Genomic DNA, 15,745 nt, shown 5'->3' with positions numbered 1-15,745 from the left:
AGGTCTCCGTTATCCCTGCAAGGTCTAGCTCCCCCTCTGAGATCAACTCATTAATGAGGGGGGCCTTGTTGGTGACAGACCTTGCGTTACAAAGCATCAGCCGCAGGCCCTGGCTCTGTATGACCTGTCCACCTAGACTGCAGGGGTTGGTACAAGCGACCGGGCGTAACCAACAGCCACGGTCTCCCAACCGACCTTGAGATCTTATCCTGTCCTCGCATCCCCTCCTCCCCGCGACCGTTGTAATAGGGCAACCCTCTGCTTTAGTGACCTTTATATTCCCCCCCTCCACCGCATCCCCGTCCTTCCTGGACTCACCTATATGTCCGGCACTGGCTCTCCTCCCGGTCTGAATAGCCCTCCCCCCCACCCTGGAACCCCCTAAAAAGATAAAAAACATTTTACTAAAAATCCCCTTAGCTTCCGGTTCCTGCAGTGCATAAGGGGCGCAGATTTGACCCCAAAGCAGTGGGTCTTATTTTAAAGTGTCTGTGCATGGGTGGTGGTGGGGGGGGTGGGGGCAGGCAGAAGCAGGCTATATTCTGCCACCACCACCCAACAGGCAGCAGTAACCACTGAAAAAAGCTTTATGTTTTACCAGTGTTGAGGTTCCTAGTCCTCAGTGTTTTCATGCAGGATGGAAGGAAGAGGAAGAGAAATTAGGATGTTTGGAGTCTGAAAAAGGGGTTGGGGTATCCTGCAGCCAGAGCTCCTTATGCCTTTGACAATCCTGGTTTTTTTATAGCTTCAACCACAAGGAGCGAAAATCAATTTTCCTGCCAAAAAGCTTTAATGGAAACCTTACGTCATTAAGTGCCTACAACACAGACAGGCACAGACAGACAGAATTAGAACTGTTTGCCTCCTGAACTGGGGAGGAAACTATGTCCCTGTTTGGCATGGCCTCCCCAACAAGTGTGGCCCTTGCCTGCTCCCCCTACTCCAAAGTTAAATTCAACCCAACTCTAAGTTGCTCTTAAGTGCCACCTTCCAGTTCCAATATGAATTCCAAATCTCTTTCTTTCTTTCTTTCTTTCTTTCTTTCTTTCTTTCTTTCTTTCTCTCTCTCTCTTTCTTTCTTTCTTTCTTCCCTCCTTCCTTCCTTCTTTCTTTCTTCTTTCTCTCTTTCTTCTTTCTTCCTTCCTTCCTTCATTCCCTTCCTCTTTCTTTTTTCTTTCTCTTTCTCATCCCTCTCTCCCTCTATTTCCTTCCTTCTCTCCCTCCCTCTTCCTTTCATCTTTTTCTTTCTCTTTCTCATCCCTCTCTCCCTCTAATTTCCTTCCTCTTCTTATCCATCAACACTTATCACCTTTGACACCCAGGGAAATGCATGCCAATAAAACAGAAAAGTTAAAATACACAGGTGGTTAGAAAGGATAATAGGAAAACATCGATTTTAAACCTGAACTGTTTTTATTAGGCATAATAAATACCGGAAAGACATGATAAGCAAAGTAGATATTTAACATTGCATGTCTTAACAGCAGCGAGGACTAGATTCGCACAATATTGGAAAAATGAAGAAACAAGACAAAGAGATAATTATGAAGATGCTTGATTGTGCAGAAATGGATAGGCTTACATTGAAGATTAAACAAAAAGAAGACACAGAGTATTATCAAACCTGGACTTTATTTTACCAGTGGTTGGAAAAAAGGCTTGGAGATTAAGAATGTGATCTGTATTGTTACACAAATTAAATATCCAGGCAACATGATATTTATTAAGCACTAACAAATATATTGGGACACGGTGGCTCAGTGGCCAAGACGCTGAGCTTGTTGATGGGAAAGGTCAGCAGTTCAGCGGTTCAAATCCCTAGCGCCACGTAATGGAGTGAGCTCCCGTTACTTGCAGTTCGAAAGCAAGTAGAAAAATAGGAACCACCTTTGGTGGGAAGGGAACAGCATTCCGTGTGCCTTCTTCGGCATTTAGTTGTGCCGGCCACATGACCGCAGAGACGTCTTCGGACAGCGCTGGATCTTTGGCTTTGAAACGGAGATGAGCACCGCCCCCTGGAGTCAGGAACGACTAGCACAGATGTGCAAGGGGAACCTTGACCTTAACAAATGTAAACAATAGAAAATTAACAAAACCTATTTTTAAAAAAACCAGAAAAGTTAAGACCTGACTATGTTTGAGTCAGGAAATATTTGAATTCTTCTTAAACAGTTTTTTAAAAAAAAAAACTGATTAAAAAGGCCCCATGTGCAACTCTGGGAGTGAGAGGAGTTGCAGTCCATCCCATCCGGAAGGAAGGCCCCCAGATTAGCTGAGGCTGGGCTAAATAGCCGGAAGGAAGGCAGGAAGGAAGGAAGGAAGGAGGCACCGATGAGCAGGAGGAGAGGGGAAAGAGATAAGGGGAGGGGAACAGATAAGATGCAGGAGGGGAAACAGATGGAGAGGGAAGCTGTGGATATGGATCGGCTGGCCGGTTGTACCAGGTGACCTGGAAAAGCTTGGTAGAAAAACTTTGTAGAACCCGTAGCTTTGTTGCTCGCTTCCTAAGCCGACACCAGAGCATCTCTGCAATTAAAAGATGCGAAGCCCAAACAGAATTCGACAGAATAGCAATAGCCCTTGGACCTATATCCCACTTCATGGTGATTTGCAGCCCCCTTTAAGTGGAAACTAATCAAGGAGAGAATCAACTTAGAATTGAGGAGCAATTTCATGACAGTGAGAACAATTAACCAGTGGAACAGAAGTTGCCTCCAGAAGTTGTGAATTCCCCAACACTGGAAGTCTTTAAGAAGATGCTGGATAGCCATTTGTCTGAAACGGTATAGGGTTTCCTGCCTAGGCAGTGGGTTGGACTAGAAGACCTCCAAGGTCCCTTCCAACTCTGCTATTGTATTGTATTGTATTAAGTGGTTTAGAGTCAGCCTCTGGCCCCCAATAATCTGGGTCCCCATTTTATCCACCTCGGAAGGATGGAAGGATGAGCTAACCTTGAGTCTGGTGAGGATCAAACTGCGAAATTGCAGGCAGCCGGCAGGCAGCAGAAGGAGCCGGCAGTACTGCGTTCTAACTACTGCTTTACTGAGGCTCAGTATGCAATACAGTACTTTCATAGCTATTTGGATCTGCTTGCACACACTTTTTGCTTCAAAAGGAGCGTGGATGATAGGTTCTAGGGCTGTTGAGATATAGAGTAGGCGAAGAAGATAGCCAAGTGAAACCATTGAACATGATAGCACTAGCACTTAGACCAGGGGTGTCCAAACTTGGGAACTTTAAGACTTGTGGACTTCAAGTCCCAGAATTCCCCAGCCAGCCATGGCTGGCTGGGGAATTCTGGGACTTGAAGTCCACAAGTCTTAAAGTTCCCAAGTTTGGACACCCCTGACTTAGACTTTATATACCGCTTCACGGTGCTTTTACAGCCCTCTCTAAGCGGTTTACAGAGTCAACCTCTTGCCCCCAACAATCTGGGTCCTCATTTTACCCACCTCGGAAGGACGGAAGGCTGAGTCAACCTGGAGCCAGTGAGAATTGAACTTTTTGCAGTGGGCAGAGTTGGCCTTCAATACTGCACTCTAACCACTGCGCCACCACGGCCTTTCCTTCCTTCCTTCCTTCCTTCCTTCCTTCCTTCCTTCCTTCCTTCTTCCCTCCCTTCCAACTTAGCAACAGCCCTTAGACTTATATACTGCTTCACAGTGCTTTCCAGCCCTCTCTAAGCGGTTTACAGAGTCAACCTCTTGCCCCCAACAATCCTCATTTTACCCACCTGGGAAGGACGGAAGGCTGAGTCAACCTCGAGCCAGTGAGAATCGAACTCCTGGCAATGGGCAGAGTCAGCCTGCAATACTGCATTCCAACCACTGCGCCACTATGGAAACTGAATCTTTCTTACAGATTTAGTATTCAAAACCTTTTGTGCATTTTGGTTTGCTGGCCTAGACGGGGTCCCGGGGGTCCCACTTTTGAGAAGGGATGGGGCCCTTTATGGAAATTTGCCTGATCAGTTTCTGTTGTTACCCTTCTCGTTCACTCACTCCTGGAGCCCCGTGGGAAATGTGAGCTGATTGCCAAAGTACCCAAAATACAATGACGTGACTCTGTGTGTGTGATGTGTGTCAGTCTGTCTGTCCATCACAATGTCCAAAATGGGCCCCAAGTAGCTGTGGGGAGGTCCGTCATAACTTCAAACCGTTGCTCAGCAACCGGTCCTTAAGCGAGGACTACCAACAGACAGCTGTGGGCTATGCCCCTCTCTTATCTGACCGTTCCATAAGCAGCATCTCTTTCCCCCCTCCCCAAAGTATTTCTCACGTCCTCGTGAGGCGGAGTTAAAAGAGGAATCAAGCTAGAATCCCTACGCAGCCGCAAAGGGTCTTAAGACTCTAAATTCAACTCTCCTTCAACGTTGTTAAGCCTTTTTCTAACTCTAGCCAGGCGCTCACCTGAAGTTGAGAAGGTTTGTGTCCCTGGGCTGAGCAACAACAAATCAGTTTAATTGGGCTTTCACACGTGGACCTGATCTTTCACGCCTGACACTACATAGATCAGGGATGAAATGCTACCGGTTCGGGCCAGTTCGCCTTAGCCAGTATTAAAAAATGTTACTGGTTCACAGAAAAAGGAAAAGAAAAAGAAAGAGGGGGAGGGAGGGAAGAAGGAGAGGAAGGAAGGATTACCAACCTGGCATTGGACGTAGCTTCAGAAGATAATCCAGGGCTGGAAGGACCTGGAGGTCATCTAGTCTAACCCTGCTCCAGCAGGATATCGTTAAAGTAGGTTTCTGTCTTTTGACACCCCCCCGGTTACATGACTACATAGTCACATGACCCCACCAAGCCACGCCCACAGAACCGGTAGTAAAAGAATTTAGATTTCACTACTGACATAGATGCTCGTACGGCAATTTTTGTCAAATTTTGACCAAGGTGAAGCCGGTACCGATCTTCTCGGTCGCAGGAAATGGCTCTGACAATGGGACCAAGTGGTGGTGTTGATGCCAGGCTAACCAGGCAGATCAGGCTCTAGTCCTCATGATGTTGGGGGGGTGGGGAAGGGGAGGCAGGTTGCGGTCACGATTGGTAACCTCACGAGAAAGTGTGATTCCCGCCTCCAGGAATACCCAGGAGAGAGGAAGGTGGCTGCGTGGCCTTCCTTTGGCTTTGGACGGAGTCTTTGTGCAACTCTGGAGCTGACTCACTTCCTCCCTCTCCTTTGTTCCACAGTGGACATCAGGGAAATCAAACAGATCCGACCAGGGAAGAATTCCAGGGATTTCGAACGTTACCCGGAGGAAGCCCGGAGGTTGGACTCAACGTTGTGTTTCGTCATCCTCTACGGAACGGATTTCCGGCTGAAGACGTTGAGTGTTGCTGGTCAGTGGAGGGTAATGTAGCAAATGCTTTTCGAGTGGGGGGGACAGACACACACACACACACAGTCAGCGGGTCAGAGCTGAATCCCCTGACCCCACAGAATAACACCCCCCCCCCCAGCTTTGAAGGCCTCTCCACAAATCCCCAGTTACTAACACCGTTGTGTTGTAACTTTTGATGCGACCGAACGGGAGAGACCGTACAGTTGTATGAGGTTTAATTCGTTTTTAAGGGTATAGGATATTCGTCTTTTGTATTCGTTTTAATGAGACACCTGTACACCGCCCAGAGTCCCTTCGGGGAGAGGGGGCGGTCTATAAATACTGAAAAATAAATAAATAAAAATAAATAAAAGCAGAGAAACGAAGGGTGTTCGGAACCATTCTTCTTAGTTTCAGCCAGAGGTAGGACGCCTGGGCCTAAAACAGGTTACCTTGGCAAGACAGGTAATCCTCAGCCACTGCACAATTGGTTGGACATCAAGGCGCCCACTGTCATCCTCCTCCTCCTCCTTCTTTCCACAAACCCCACTCCCTTCTACTACTGATGATGTTACCTAGTTGTGTCATAAAACGTCTGCAAGAAAACAACCAAGCTCAGAGAGCACCAAGGACTCCACAGACATCATTCTCCTCCTCCTCCTCCTCCTCCTCCTCCTCCTCCTCCTCCTCCTCCTCCACCACCACCACCACCACCACCACCACCACCACCACCACCACCACCACCTCTTTCTCCTCCTTCTCTTCTCCACACTTCCCATTCCCTTCTGGCACTGATGATGTTGCCTAGTTGGGTAATGAAATGTCTGCAAGAAAACAAGCACTCTCAGAGAGCACCAGGGGCCCCTCATGTCAGCCCGGAGCTACAAATATTCTCCTTTATAAACACTTAAATGTAGTCAAAATGATAATAAAGATGTCCAGGATAAGGATACTTAACAAGTCATGGTGATGGGAGCCTTGTATACAAATTCTAAGAACAATTATGCAAAAGTACCATATTCATGTCCCAAAGGGGCTTTTTTCAAAAGCCAGCTGGACTTTTTCTGTTTTTCCTTGAAGACGGTTTGCTTCTCACCCGAGAAGCTTCTTCGGTTCTGACTGAATGGTGGAGAATGGAACTGAAGAAGCTTCTCGGATGAGAAGTGAAATGTCTTCAAGGAAAAACATAGGAAGTCCAGTTGGCTTTTGGAAAAGACAATCATGAGCTTGAGAATGTCCATGGACCTTTTACCCATCGAAGTCAAAATGAAGACGATGCTTAGAACATTTTTTCCCCAGCCTGGTGCTTCCTGGTAGCAGATTTGGGGGATTATCGTCACATGTCTGGAACACATAAATTGGGGGAGTCTGGCTGGATGTAATTCTGGAGTCGCTTGCAACCTTCCCTGATCTAATTGCTGTTTTCAGCAGAGTAAACTTAGCCTCTCTTTGATTACATCCTGCTCAAAGTAGCAGAGATTACACATTGCCTCCCCTACTAATAGCTTGCTATCACATTTCTTAAATTAACACCCACGTTGGTTGTGGTTTCCCCGTGTTAGCAGAAAAGAGAGCGAGCCCTCTTTAGATATCCCCACCCGTAGGTCTTCCACTTACGGCCAGAAAAGATTGGAAAAGATTGGAGCCAGCATCTCCATTGGAGGAGGTTCAGAGAATCGTGTCCAGTTTTACGACCTGTTTTTGAAGGCGTTGTTAAGTGAATTTTAAAAGCTGGAGATCAAAGCAAGGGATGCACAGGCAGTCCTTGACGTATGACCTCAGTTGAGCTCAAAATGTCCATTGCTAAGCAAGACAATGACCGTTTTTCACACTTACGACCGTTGTAGCATCCCCACAGTCGCGTAGGCAAAATTCAGGTGTTTGGCAACTGACTTGTATTTATGACGGTTACAGTGTCCAAGGGTTGTGTGATCTCCTTTTGCGACTTTTGTACAAGCAAAGTTACTGGGGAAGCCGGATTCAACAATTGCAGTGATTCACTTAATGACTGTGGCAAGAAAGCTCGTAAAATGGGGCAAAATACATTTAACGACTGTTTCATTTAGCAACAGAAATTTCGGGCTCAATTGTCATCATAAGTCCCGGACTACCTGTAATCCAAAGTTATTTAATTCTAAATTCTAATATTTTAGGAAATATTCATTACCATCTTTTTTTTTTAAATCGTTTGATTTCATCTCAAACTTTAGACTTGTACAGGTAATCCTTGACTTACGACCACAAGTGAGCCCAAAATTGCTGTTGCTAAGCGAGACATTGGTTGAAGGAGTTTTGCTCCATTTTACGACCTTTCTTGGCACCGTTGTTAAGTGAATCACTGCAGCTGATAAGTTAGTAACCTGGTTCTTAAGTGAATCTGGCTTCCGCATGGACCTTGCTTGTTGGAAGGTCGCAAAAGGGGATCACATAACCCCGGGACACGGTGACCGTCATAAATCTGAACCAGCTGCCTCCGAATGTAAATGCCACAGTGATAAGTGTGAAAAACGATTGTAACTCACTGTTTTCAGTGCCGTTGTAACGTTGAACGGTCGCTAAATGAACCGTTGTAAGTCGAGGACTGTCTGAAGTTGCTAGTGTGACTTTTAGTTTTTGAATCTGTTTTTTTGCAAGGCCGCCGTGGCTTTCAGTGGCTTTTAGCCAACACAAATAATTTGCACCAGTGGGGAAGCCAGATCCACTTAACAACCAAGGCAGTTGTTAAGTGAGTCACCCTTCAGTTTACGACCTTTTTTGCCACAGTTTGCTGAACCACTGCGGTTGTTAAGTGAATCATGGCATCCTTAAGCAAATCCAGTTCCTTCCATTGATTGCTTGTCGGAAGCTGGCTGGAAAATGGTGATTACAAGCCCCCATAAATTATAGGCTGGTTGCCCAGCGCCTGAATTTTAATCATGTGACCAAGGGGAAGTTGCAATGGCCATAAGTGTGAGGACTGATCCCACGTTATTTTTTTTTGTAACTTTAAAGTGAATTGGTGTATGTCGAGAACTTCCTGTATTATTCTTCACGCTACCTAGAGTTTTGTGACCCCTAAAACATTCTAACATAATTTATCAGGGTGTAAAATTTTACAGCTTAGAGTCCTTTTAGCATCGCCATCTCCCTACAATAAATTTCCCAGGATTTTAACAGGGATGAGTTGGCCCTATTAATCCTAATTTTTGTTTGCTTTGAAACCCTTATCTACATTTTTTTTCCATGGGTTCAGCAGAAGGAAGCATTCGCCAACTTCCTTAAAGCCCGGTGACTAAACACATTGAATTTTAAAGAGTAGCTGTCAAATTCCTTGGCAGGTCAATCATTTGTGGGATTTTTGAGAACCAAATTTTTCTGCAGGAAAAACAAACCAACAGGCAAAACCACGAATCTTAAAACAAGCCGAATGTTTTTGGCAAGCAAGAAAAAAAAATGAGCTGATGAATTTTCACAGGGTGAAAAATAACCCCAAATAGATCTGAGTTTTGTAAGGAGTTAAATCCATGTTTCTCAACTTCTGCCACTTTAAGATGGGTGGACTTCAACTCCCAGAATTCCGTAGCCAACTGGCTAGGGAATTCTGGGAGTTGAAGCCCACCCATCTTAAAGTGGCTGAGGTTGGCTGTAAGTCCTCTTCCACAATTGAGATAAAGTCCTAGAGAGGCCTTATGGAAGGAGAGCGTTTCTAGCTGACTCAGGAATTCTGGGAGTTGAAGTCCATAGGTCTTAAAGGGGCCATAGTTGTCCACCCTTACTTATAGGGTTGATAGATATGTTATTTTGGGAATGAGTTTGAACACCCAAAAATGCTACTCCAAGCTTCCCAACCAGATTCCCTCTAGAATGTTCTCAGCTTACAACGTCCAGAGGTTCTTGTCATCCCAATCTTTGAAGGCACCATACGAAGCCCTCATCTCCTCAAGTCAAAAGAAGGTTCCAACTTCTCAACATCTGAGAAGGCCTCTTGACTCAAGCGGTCTGTCTACAAAGTGCTTGATGATGTATTTGTGGAACAGCTTAAATTGGGAATAAGCCTCCCTATTCCTAGACAAATCATTGACTTATGGGACATGGAGTCCCAACAGAACAGATGCCTTTTCAGAAGAAGGAGTAGATAGACATCTTGCTTGGTCAACCAAGATCAGAACTAGCTAGTCTTTTACAGAGACCTTATTCGGATTTAATTTAAGTACAGATATCCTTGTCTTACAGCAGTTCGTTTAATGACCGTTAGAAATGATAACGGCACTGAAAATAGTGATTTATGAATGATTTTTTTTTCACTCTTATGACCTTGATCAAAATTCAGAAGCTTGGCAACTGACTCATTTATGACGGTCACCGTGTCCTGGGGTGACTTCTGACAAGCCGGATTCACTTAACAACCTTGCTACTAACTTAACTGCGGTGATTCACTTAACAACTGTGACAAGGAAGGTCGTAGAATGAGGCAAAATTCACTTAACTGACTCTTTCATTTAGCCAGAGAAATTTTGGGCTCCATTGTCATCATAAATCAAGGGCCTATAATCCAAACGTATTTTAATCCTGCTTATTTCTTCCGATATTTTAGGAAAGGAGATTTCACTGGCATGTTTGTTTGCTTTTTTTAATCAACCGGTTTAATCTCACACGTTCGACTTGCCGTTCTTCGTCTGGTTTGCTTTTTAGCTCTCGAATCTGTTCTTGGCAAGGCCCTCCGTGGCTCTCGGTGGCTTTTAGCCAACACAAATAAACTTCCCGTGACTAACGCAACAGGGAGAAGGGGTGTGGTGAACCTGAGTGCAGTTTTAAGGCATTGTTTTTAAGTCAGAATCCACCTTCTTTCCGGTTTTCCCTCTACGAGACAGTTCTCCTTGCAGAGCATCAAATGCTTCAGTGCCTCCGGAAACAAACATTTGGATCTCCAGTGCTGCATCATTGGAAAAAATGAATATATTTTTTATTCATTTATTTAGAGAAGGTGTAAGGCCTCCCCACTGACAAATTGTGATTCGGGGCTTCACAACATAAAACACAAAGGCAGAAATTGGGACCGGAATTTCTGGGGCCAAGCAAGCCTCACCGTTCAGTGAGTTAAGCCCAATTTTAGGGCCTTTTCTCCATGGTCGTTAAACGGATCGTTGTGGTTAAGTGAATCACGAGGTTGTTAAATGAATCCATCTTCCCCCCATTGACTCTGCTCATTGGACGCTGGCTGGGAAGGTCGCAAGTGGAGATCTCGTGAGCCCCACCCTCCTGCAGTGGTCGTAAATGCAGGCCAGTTGCCAAGTACTTGAATTTTCATTGCAACTGTGGCAAAAATGTCATAAAATGGGGGACAGCCACATCGACAGGGAGTCCTCGATTTACGACCATAACCGAACCCAAAATTTATATTGTTGAGCGAGTCAGTTGCTTGGTAAGTGAATTTTGCCCTGTTTTACCACTTTCCTGGCCACCATTGTTAAGCGAATCACTGCAGCTGTTAAGTTACTCTAATGGTTGTTAAGTGAATCTAGCTTTCCTCCTGCTTGTCAGAAGGTCGCAAAAGTGGATCCCGTGACGCTGCCGTCGTAAATGTGAGTCCGTTACCAGACGTCTGAATTAGGATCACGTAACGGTCGTAGGTGTGGAAATATCACTTAGACTTATATACCATTTTACAGCCCTCTCTAAGCGGTTTACAGAGTCACTCTTGCCCCCAACAATCTGGGTCCTCATTTTACCCACCTCGGAAAGACGGAAAGCTGAGTCAACCTTCAACCTGGTGGGATTTGAATTGCCAAATTTCAGGCAGCCGGCAGTCATCAGAAGTAGCCTGCAGTACTGCACTCATACCACTGTGCCATCGCGGCTGAGATAGCCCTTCCTTTCGGCCAGGATCTCCAGGATAAGTCCATCCATCGACTGTCCTTCCATCTCTTTTTGTTATCTTGTCTTCTTCAGCTTTTTGCGAGGATGACGTGACCCTCTGGGTGACCGGGCTGAACTGGCTGGTGACAGATACGCAGCGATCACCGACTCCTCTCCAAACTGAAAGGTATGGGCCAGCAGGAGAAAATATGGGCAGAGCACAAAGGGTCACCGAATTTAAAACAAATGATCCCACTCTACCCAGTCGAGTGCTTTCTTGGAACGGGCTCACGACAAATGGATTAAAAGTCTCCAGCCTGTCTTTTGTATCCTTGCCCTAGCTTAGGTGTGTGTGTGTCTACACCTGTCCCAAGACCTAAAAACAGTCTTTATTTAAAAAAGATATTTTCAAACATACAAAATACACAGAAACAAAACTTAGACATAAGCTACATTTACACAATACATTGGAACTTCAACTTCCTAAGAACAGTCTTGATGTTCCTCCTCAAATTTTTTCCAGAAAGGAAAGGGTCATTCCTTCAATCAGAATAGAGCTGGAAGGGACGTGGAGGTCTTCTAGTCCAAAGAAGAAGAGGTCCAGTTATTCTCCAAAGCACCTGAGGGTAGGATAAGAAGCATCGGATGGAAACTAATCAAGCAGAGAAACAACTTGGAACTAAGGAGTAATTTCCTGACAGTGAGGACAATGGAACAAAAGTTGTAGGGGCTCCAACACAGGGAGTTTTTAAGAAGAGACTGGATAGCCATTTGCCTGAAATGCTTGAGCAGGGGGATGGACTAGAAGACCTCTGAGGCCCCTTCCCACTCTGATAGCCTGTTTTATTCTGCCTATGTACCCCTTCCTAAAACTACTTCTGTCTTCCTTCAGATGGTTGAGGAAGCAGTTTGACTCAATGGACAGATCCAGAGAAGGCAGGTGAGTAGGTGAGGACGGTTTTCTCTTGGAAGACCACAGAACCTTCCGTGGAGGGACTGGGGCTTCTTCTGTCCCGTTCCTTTTTCAGGCTCTTGAACGGGGCGTGTTAGGTACACAAGCAGCCACAGTGAAAAGTCTCTAGCAGAAGCGTAGCTGTTAGTCACTTCAGCTGCAAGAATCTCACCACGGCATTCCCTTGGGATCGGTCAGATAAAGCTTTATTGATACAGGGGGAGGTCTAGCTCATTGGGGGGGGGGTGTCCTTGGTGCTCTCTGAGTGTGGTGGACCTAATTGGATAACATTGTCAGTGCTAGAAGGGAGAGGGGTTTGTGAGAGCAGGAGAAAGAGGAGGAGGAGGGGGACAACGACTATGGGGTCCTTGGTGCTCGCTGAGCTTGGTGGTTTTCTTGCAGATGCTTCATGACCCAACTAGGGACCATCATCAGTGCTAGAAGGGAGTGGGGTTTGTGGAGAGGAGGAGAAGAAGGAGAGGAGGGGGAGGAGGAGGACTGTGGGGTCCTTGGTGTTCTCTGAGCTTGGTGGTCGTCTTGCAGACGTTTCATGACCCAACTAGGGAACCTCATCAGTGCTAGAAGGGAGTGGGGTTTATTGCCAGGGTTGGTGAGGGTGTTGCTTTCTTCTTAGCAGGTCCTTGATTAGGCTGTTGTTTACTGCTTGATTGTTGGTCTGGTGTTAAATAGTAAACCACAACCTAATCAAGGAATTACCACCAACATTCGCACCTCTAGTGAAAGTGCAAGCCTTTTATATATAAGCAAAGAATGAATTCACTCCTTTGTAGCACTGATGAGGTTACCTAATCATGAAATATCTGCAAGAAAACCGTCAAGTTCCAAGAGCACCAAAGACCCCAGAGTCCTCCTCCTCCCATCCTCCTCTCCACAATCCTCCTCCTCTTCTAGCACTGATGATGTTCCCTAGTCAGGTTGTGAAATGTCTGCAAGAAAGCAGCCAGTGTCCGAAATCACCAAAGATCCCACAGGTCAACTCTGAGCTAAGAATATTCTCTTCTATCGTTTTTTCAGTACAGGGACTCTAAATTTGGCCCCCTCTTAACCCTTCTTTGAGTCTACAATTCCCGACTCAGGAATTCTGGGAGTTGAAGTCCACCAAAGTCTTAAGGTTGCCAAGGTTAGACACCCCTTCTCCAAATCAAAGCCCTTGGAACGAAATAGGAAAAAGCCAAGACATCAGGGAGGTGGGGGGCATTGACTGGGTACCCCCAAACCCCTGCTAAGGAGCCATAAGCAGGATGTGGGGCAGGAAAGGGAGGAGGAAGTGGGTGTGGAGATAGGAAGTGAGGTGGAGCTGGATGAGGAGGAAGCGAAGGTCCAGAAAATGTTATTTTTCAGCCAAGCGCAGAATCGTACCTTCAAATCGAAGGGAAACTGTGCTTCCCTCCACCAAGGAGACTTAGCCAAAAGCAAAGTCACAAGGTCTGCTTTTCGTTTTCCAGAGGGTTAATGTTTAACTCAATTTAATCTCGCTCACATTCTTTTAATCAATTGCTTATTTTAACCCCCTGGTCAAAAGGATTCATTCAAGGCAAAAAAATAATAATTCAGAATTCACTCTCTGGGATCTTCTCCAGCGAAGCATCTCTTCTTACCCGGGGGAATTATTCTATGAAAGAATTTGATTATTCTATTAAAAGAATAATCTCAGGGTTGCCGAGAACGGCTTTTCTCCCAAATTCGAATCCACCCTGGCTTGGCATCAGGAATGTCAAGTTAGAAATGTTGCCTTGGGTGGTACAATTTAGAAAACAAAATCTCTAGATGTGGGTGCCACGACTCGGGAGGTTTGACCCCAAGGGCCGTATCCAACTGTCATCTGGTCTTTAGGTGTGTTATGCAACTGATGAGATTCTGATAGAAGAGAATATTTGTAACTTGAACTGGGGGGAAATCCTTGGTGCTCTCTGAGCTTGGTGGTTTTCTTGCAAACGTTTTATTACCCAGCTAGGGAACAGCATCAGTGCTAGAAGAGAGTGGGGTTTGCTCCCTGTTTATATACAAGTGACTTGCGCTGTCAGTGTTAAAAGGGACATCAAACCAACACTGACGGGGCAAGCCACTAGCATTTAAAAAGAGAGCCAACCACACTCCCTTTTAACACTGATGAAGTTACCTAGTTGGGTCATGAAACGTCTGGAAGAAAATCACCAGGCACAGAGAGCACTAAAGACCCCTGGTGAGAATGGCTAGCTTGGTAATGAAACCTCTGCGAGAAAGCAGGGAAATCACCTCTAAGGGGGATTAAGAAATATTAGATAGATAGATGGATGGATGGAGGAGGATAGATAGATAGAGATCTATATGTAGTTCTGTGTTTTGCTCTTTTTCTTTTTATCTATGTTGTCTGATGTAGCACCTTGGTCCTGGGGAAATGTTTCGTTTCACTGTGTACTGTACTGTATATTGTTGAAATGACAATAAAATCTACTTGACTTGACTTGATATGGATGGAGATTGGATGATGGATGGAAGATAGATAGATAGATAGATAGATAGATAGATAGATAGATAGATAGATAGATAGATAGATGATAGATGATAGATGATAGATACAATACAATACAATACAATAGTAGAGTTGGAAGGGACCTTGGAGGTCTTCTAGTCCAACCCCCTGCCTAGGCAGGAAACCCTATACCGTTTCAGATGATAGATAGAGAGATAGAGAGATAGAGAGATAGATAGATGATGATGATGGATAGATGATTTGGCTGGATGGATGGACAGACAGACAGATTTAGGTAGATGGTAGGTAGGTAGATGGTAGGTAGGTGGTAAGTAGGTAGATTGATTGATAGATGATAGATAGATTAATAGTTGGTTGATTGATTGATTTTTTTGATTGATTGATAAATGATAGAGAGAGAGATAGGTGATATAAATAGATGGTAGGTAAGTAGGTAGGTAGGTAGGTAGGTAGGTAGGTAGGTAGGTAGGTAGATAGATAGATAGATAGATAGATAGATAGATAGATAGATAGATAGATAGATAGATATGATGGACAGATGATATAGATGGATGGATGGATGGATGGAAAGACAGACAGACAGACAGATAGACAGACAGATGTAGGTAGGTGATAGGTAAGTAGATTGATTGATTGATTAATTGATAGTTGATTGATTGATAGGTGATAGGTAGATAGATGATAGATAGATAGGTAGGTAGGTAGATAGGTAGATAGGTAGAGATAGGTGATATAGATAGATGGTAGATAGATAGATAGATTCAGCGACAATCAACAAACATTGTGCTGCCTATCCCTCCCTTTTATTGGGGCGGAGCGGAGGGGTGTGGGTGTTGTCCCACCCAATCCAGAGGGCGCAAGGTTGAAGAAGGGGCCTTCATGCCCCTTCCGCCCCTCCCCCGCCATGAAACCTTCCCATCCAGACACAGAGCGTGACTGTGCCAACCGCCTCCTGGGCTGCAGTCCCGGGACAGATGTGTTTGCCCAAACAAAGTTGTTATGCAGGAAGGAGCCTCACCTTCCTTGACCTGAGTTGCCTCGGCATGAAAAGTCTCAGGTAGGCATACCTGCGGCCCCGGCTGCTCCTCCTCCTTCCTGCCCCTCCCTCCCTCCCTCCCTCCCTCCCTCCCTCCCTGAAACGGAT

At 45.3% G+C, this 15,745-nt stretch overlaps 1 protein-coding gene across 2 annotated transcripts in view; it reads left to right on the top strand.

Moving 5' to 3' along the window:
• LOC309391461 (1-phosphatidylinositol 4,5-bisphosphate phosphodiesterase gamma-1-like) overlaps positions 1-15,745 on the top strand; it is a 73,403-nt gene that overhangs the window by 13,913 nt on the left and 43,745 nt on the right. For both annotated transcript variants that reach the window (XM_081951947.1, XM_081951948.1), the window contains 3 exons: positions 5,190-5,339; positions 11,249-11,342; positions 12,048-12,095. In XM_081951947.1, coding sequence (XP_081808073.1) covers positions 5,190-5,339; positions 11,249-11,342; positions 12,048-12,095 — 292 coding nt within the window. The remainder of the gene's footprint in view (positions 1-5,189; positions 5,340-11,248; positions 11,343-12,047; positions 12,096-15,745) is intronic.

Source organism: Natrix helvetica (assembly GCF_964273705.1).
Source record: "Natrix helvetica genome assembly, chromosome: 4".
NCBI classification, from domain to species: domain Eukaryota; kingdom Metazoa; phylum Chordata; class Lepidosauria; order Squamata; family Natricidae; genus Natrix; species Natrix helvetica.
The sequence above is the reverse complement of the archived record's forward strand: the minus strand, read 5'-3'. Positions and strand labels throughout refer to the sequence as shown.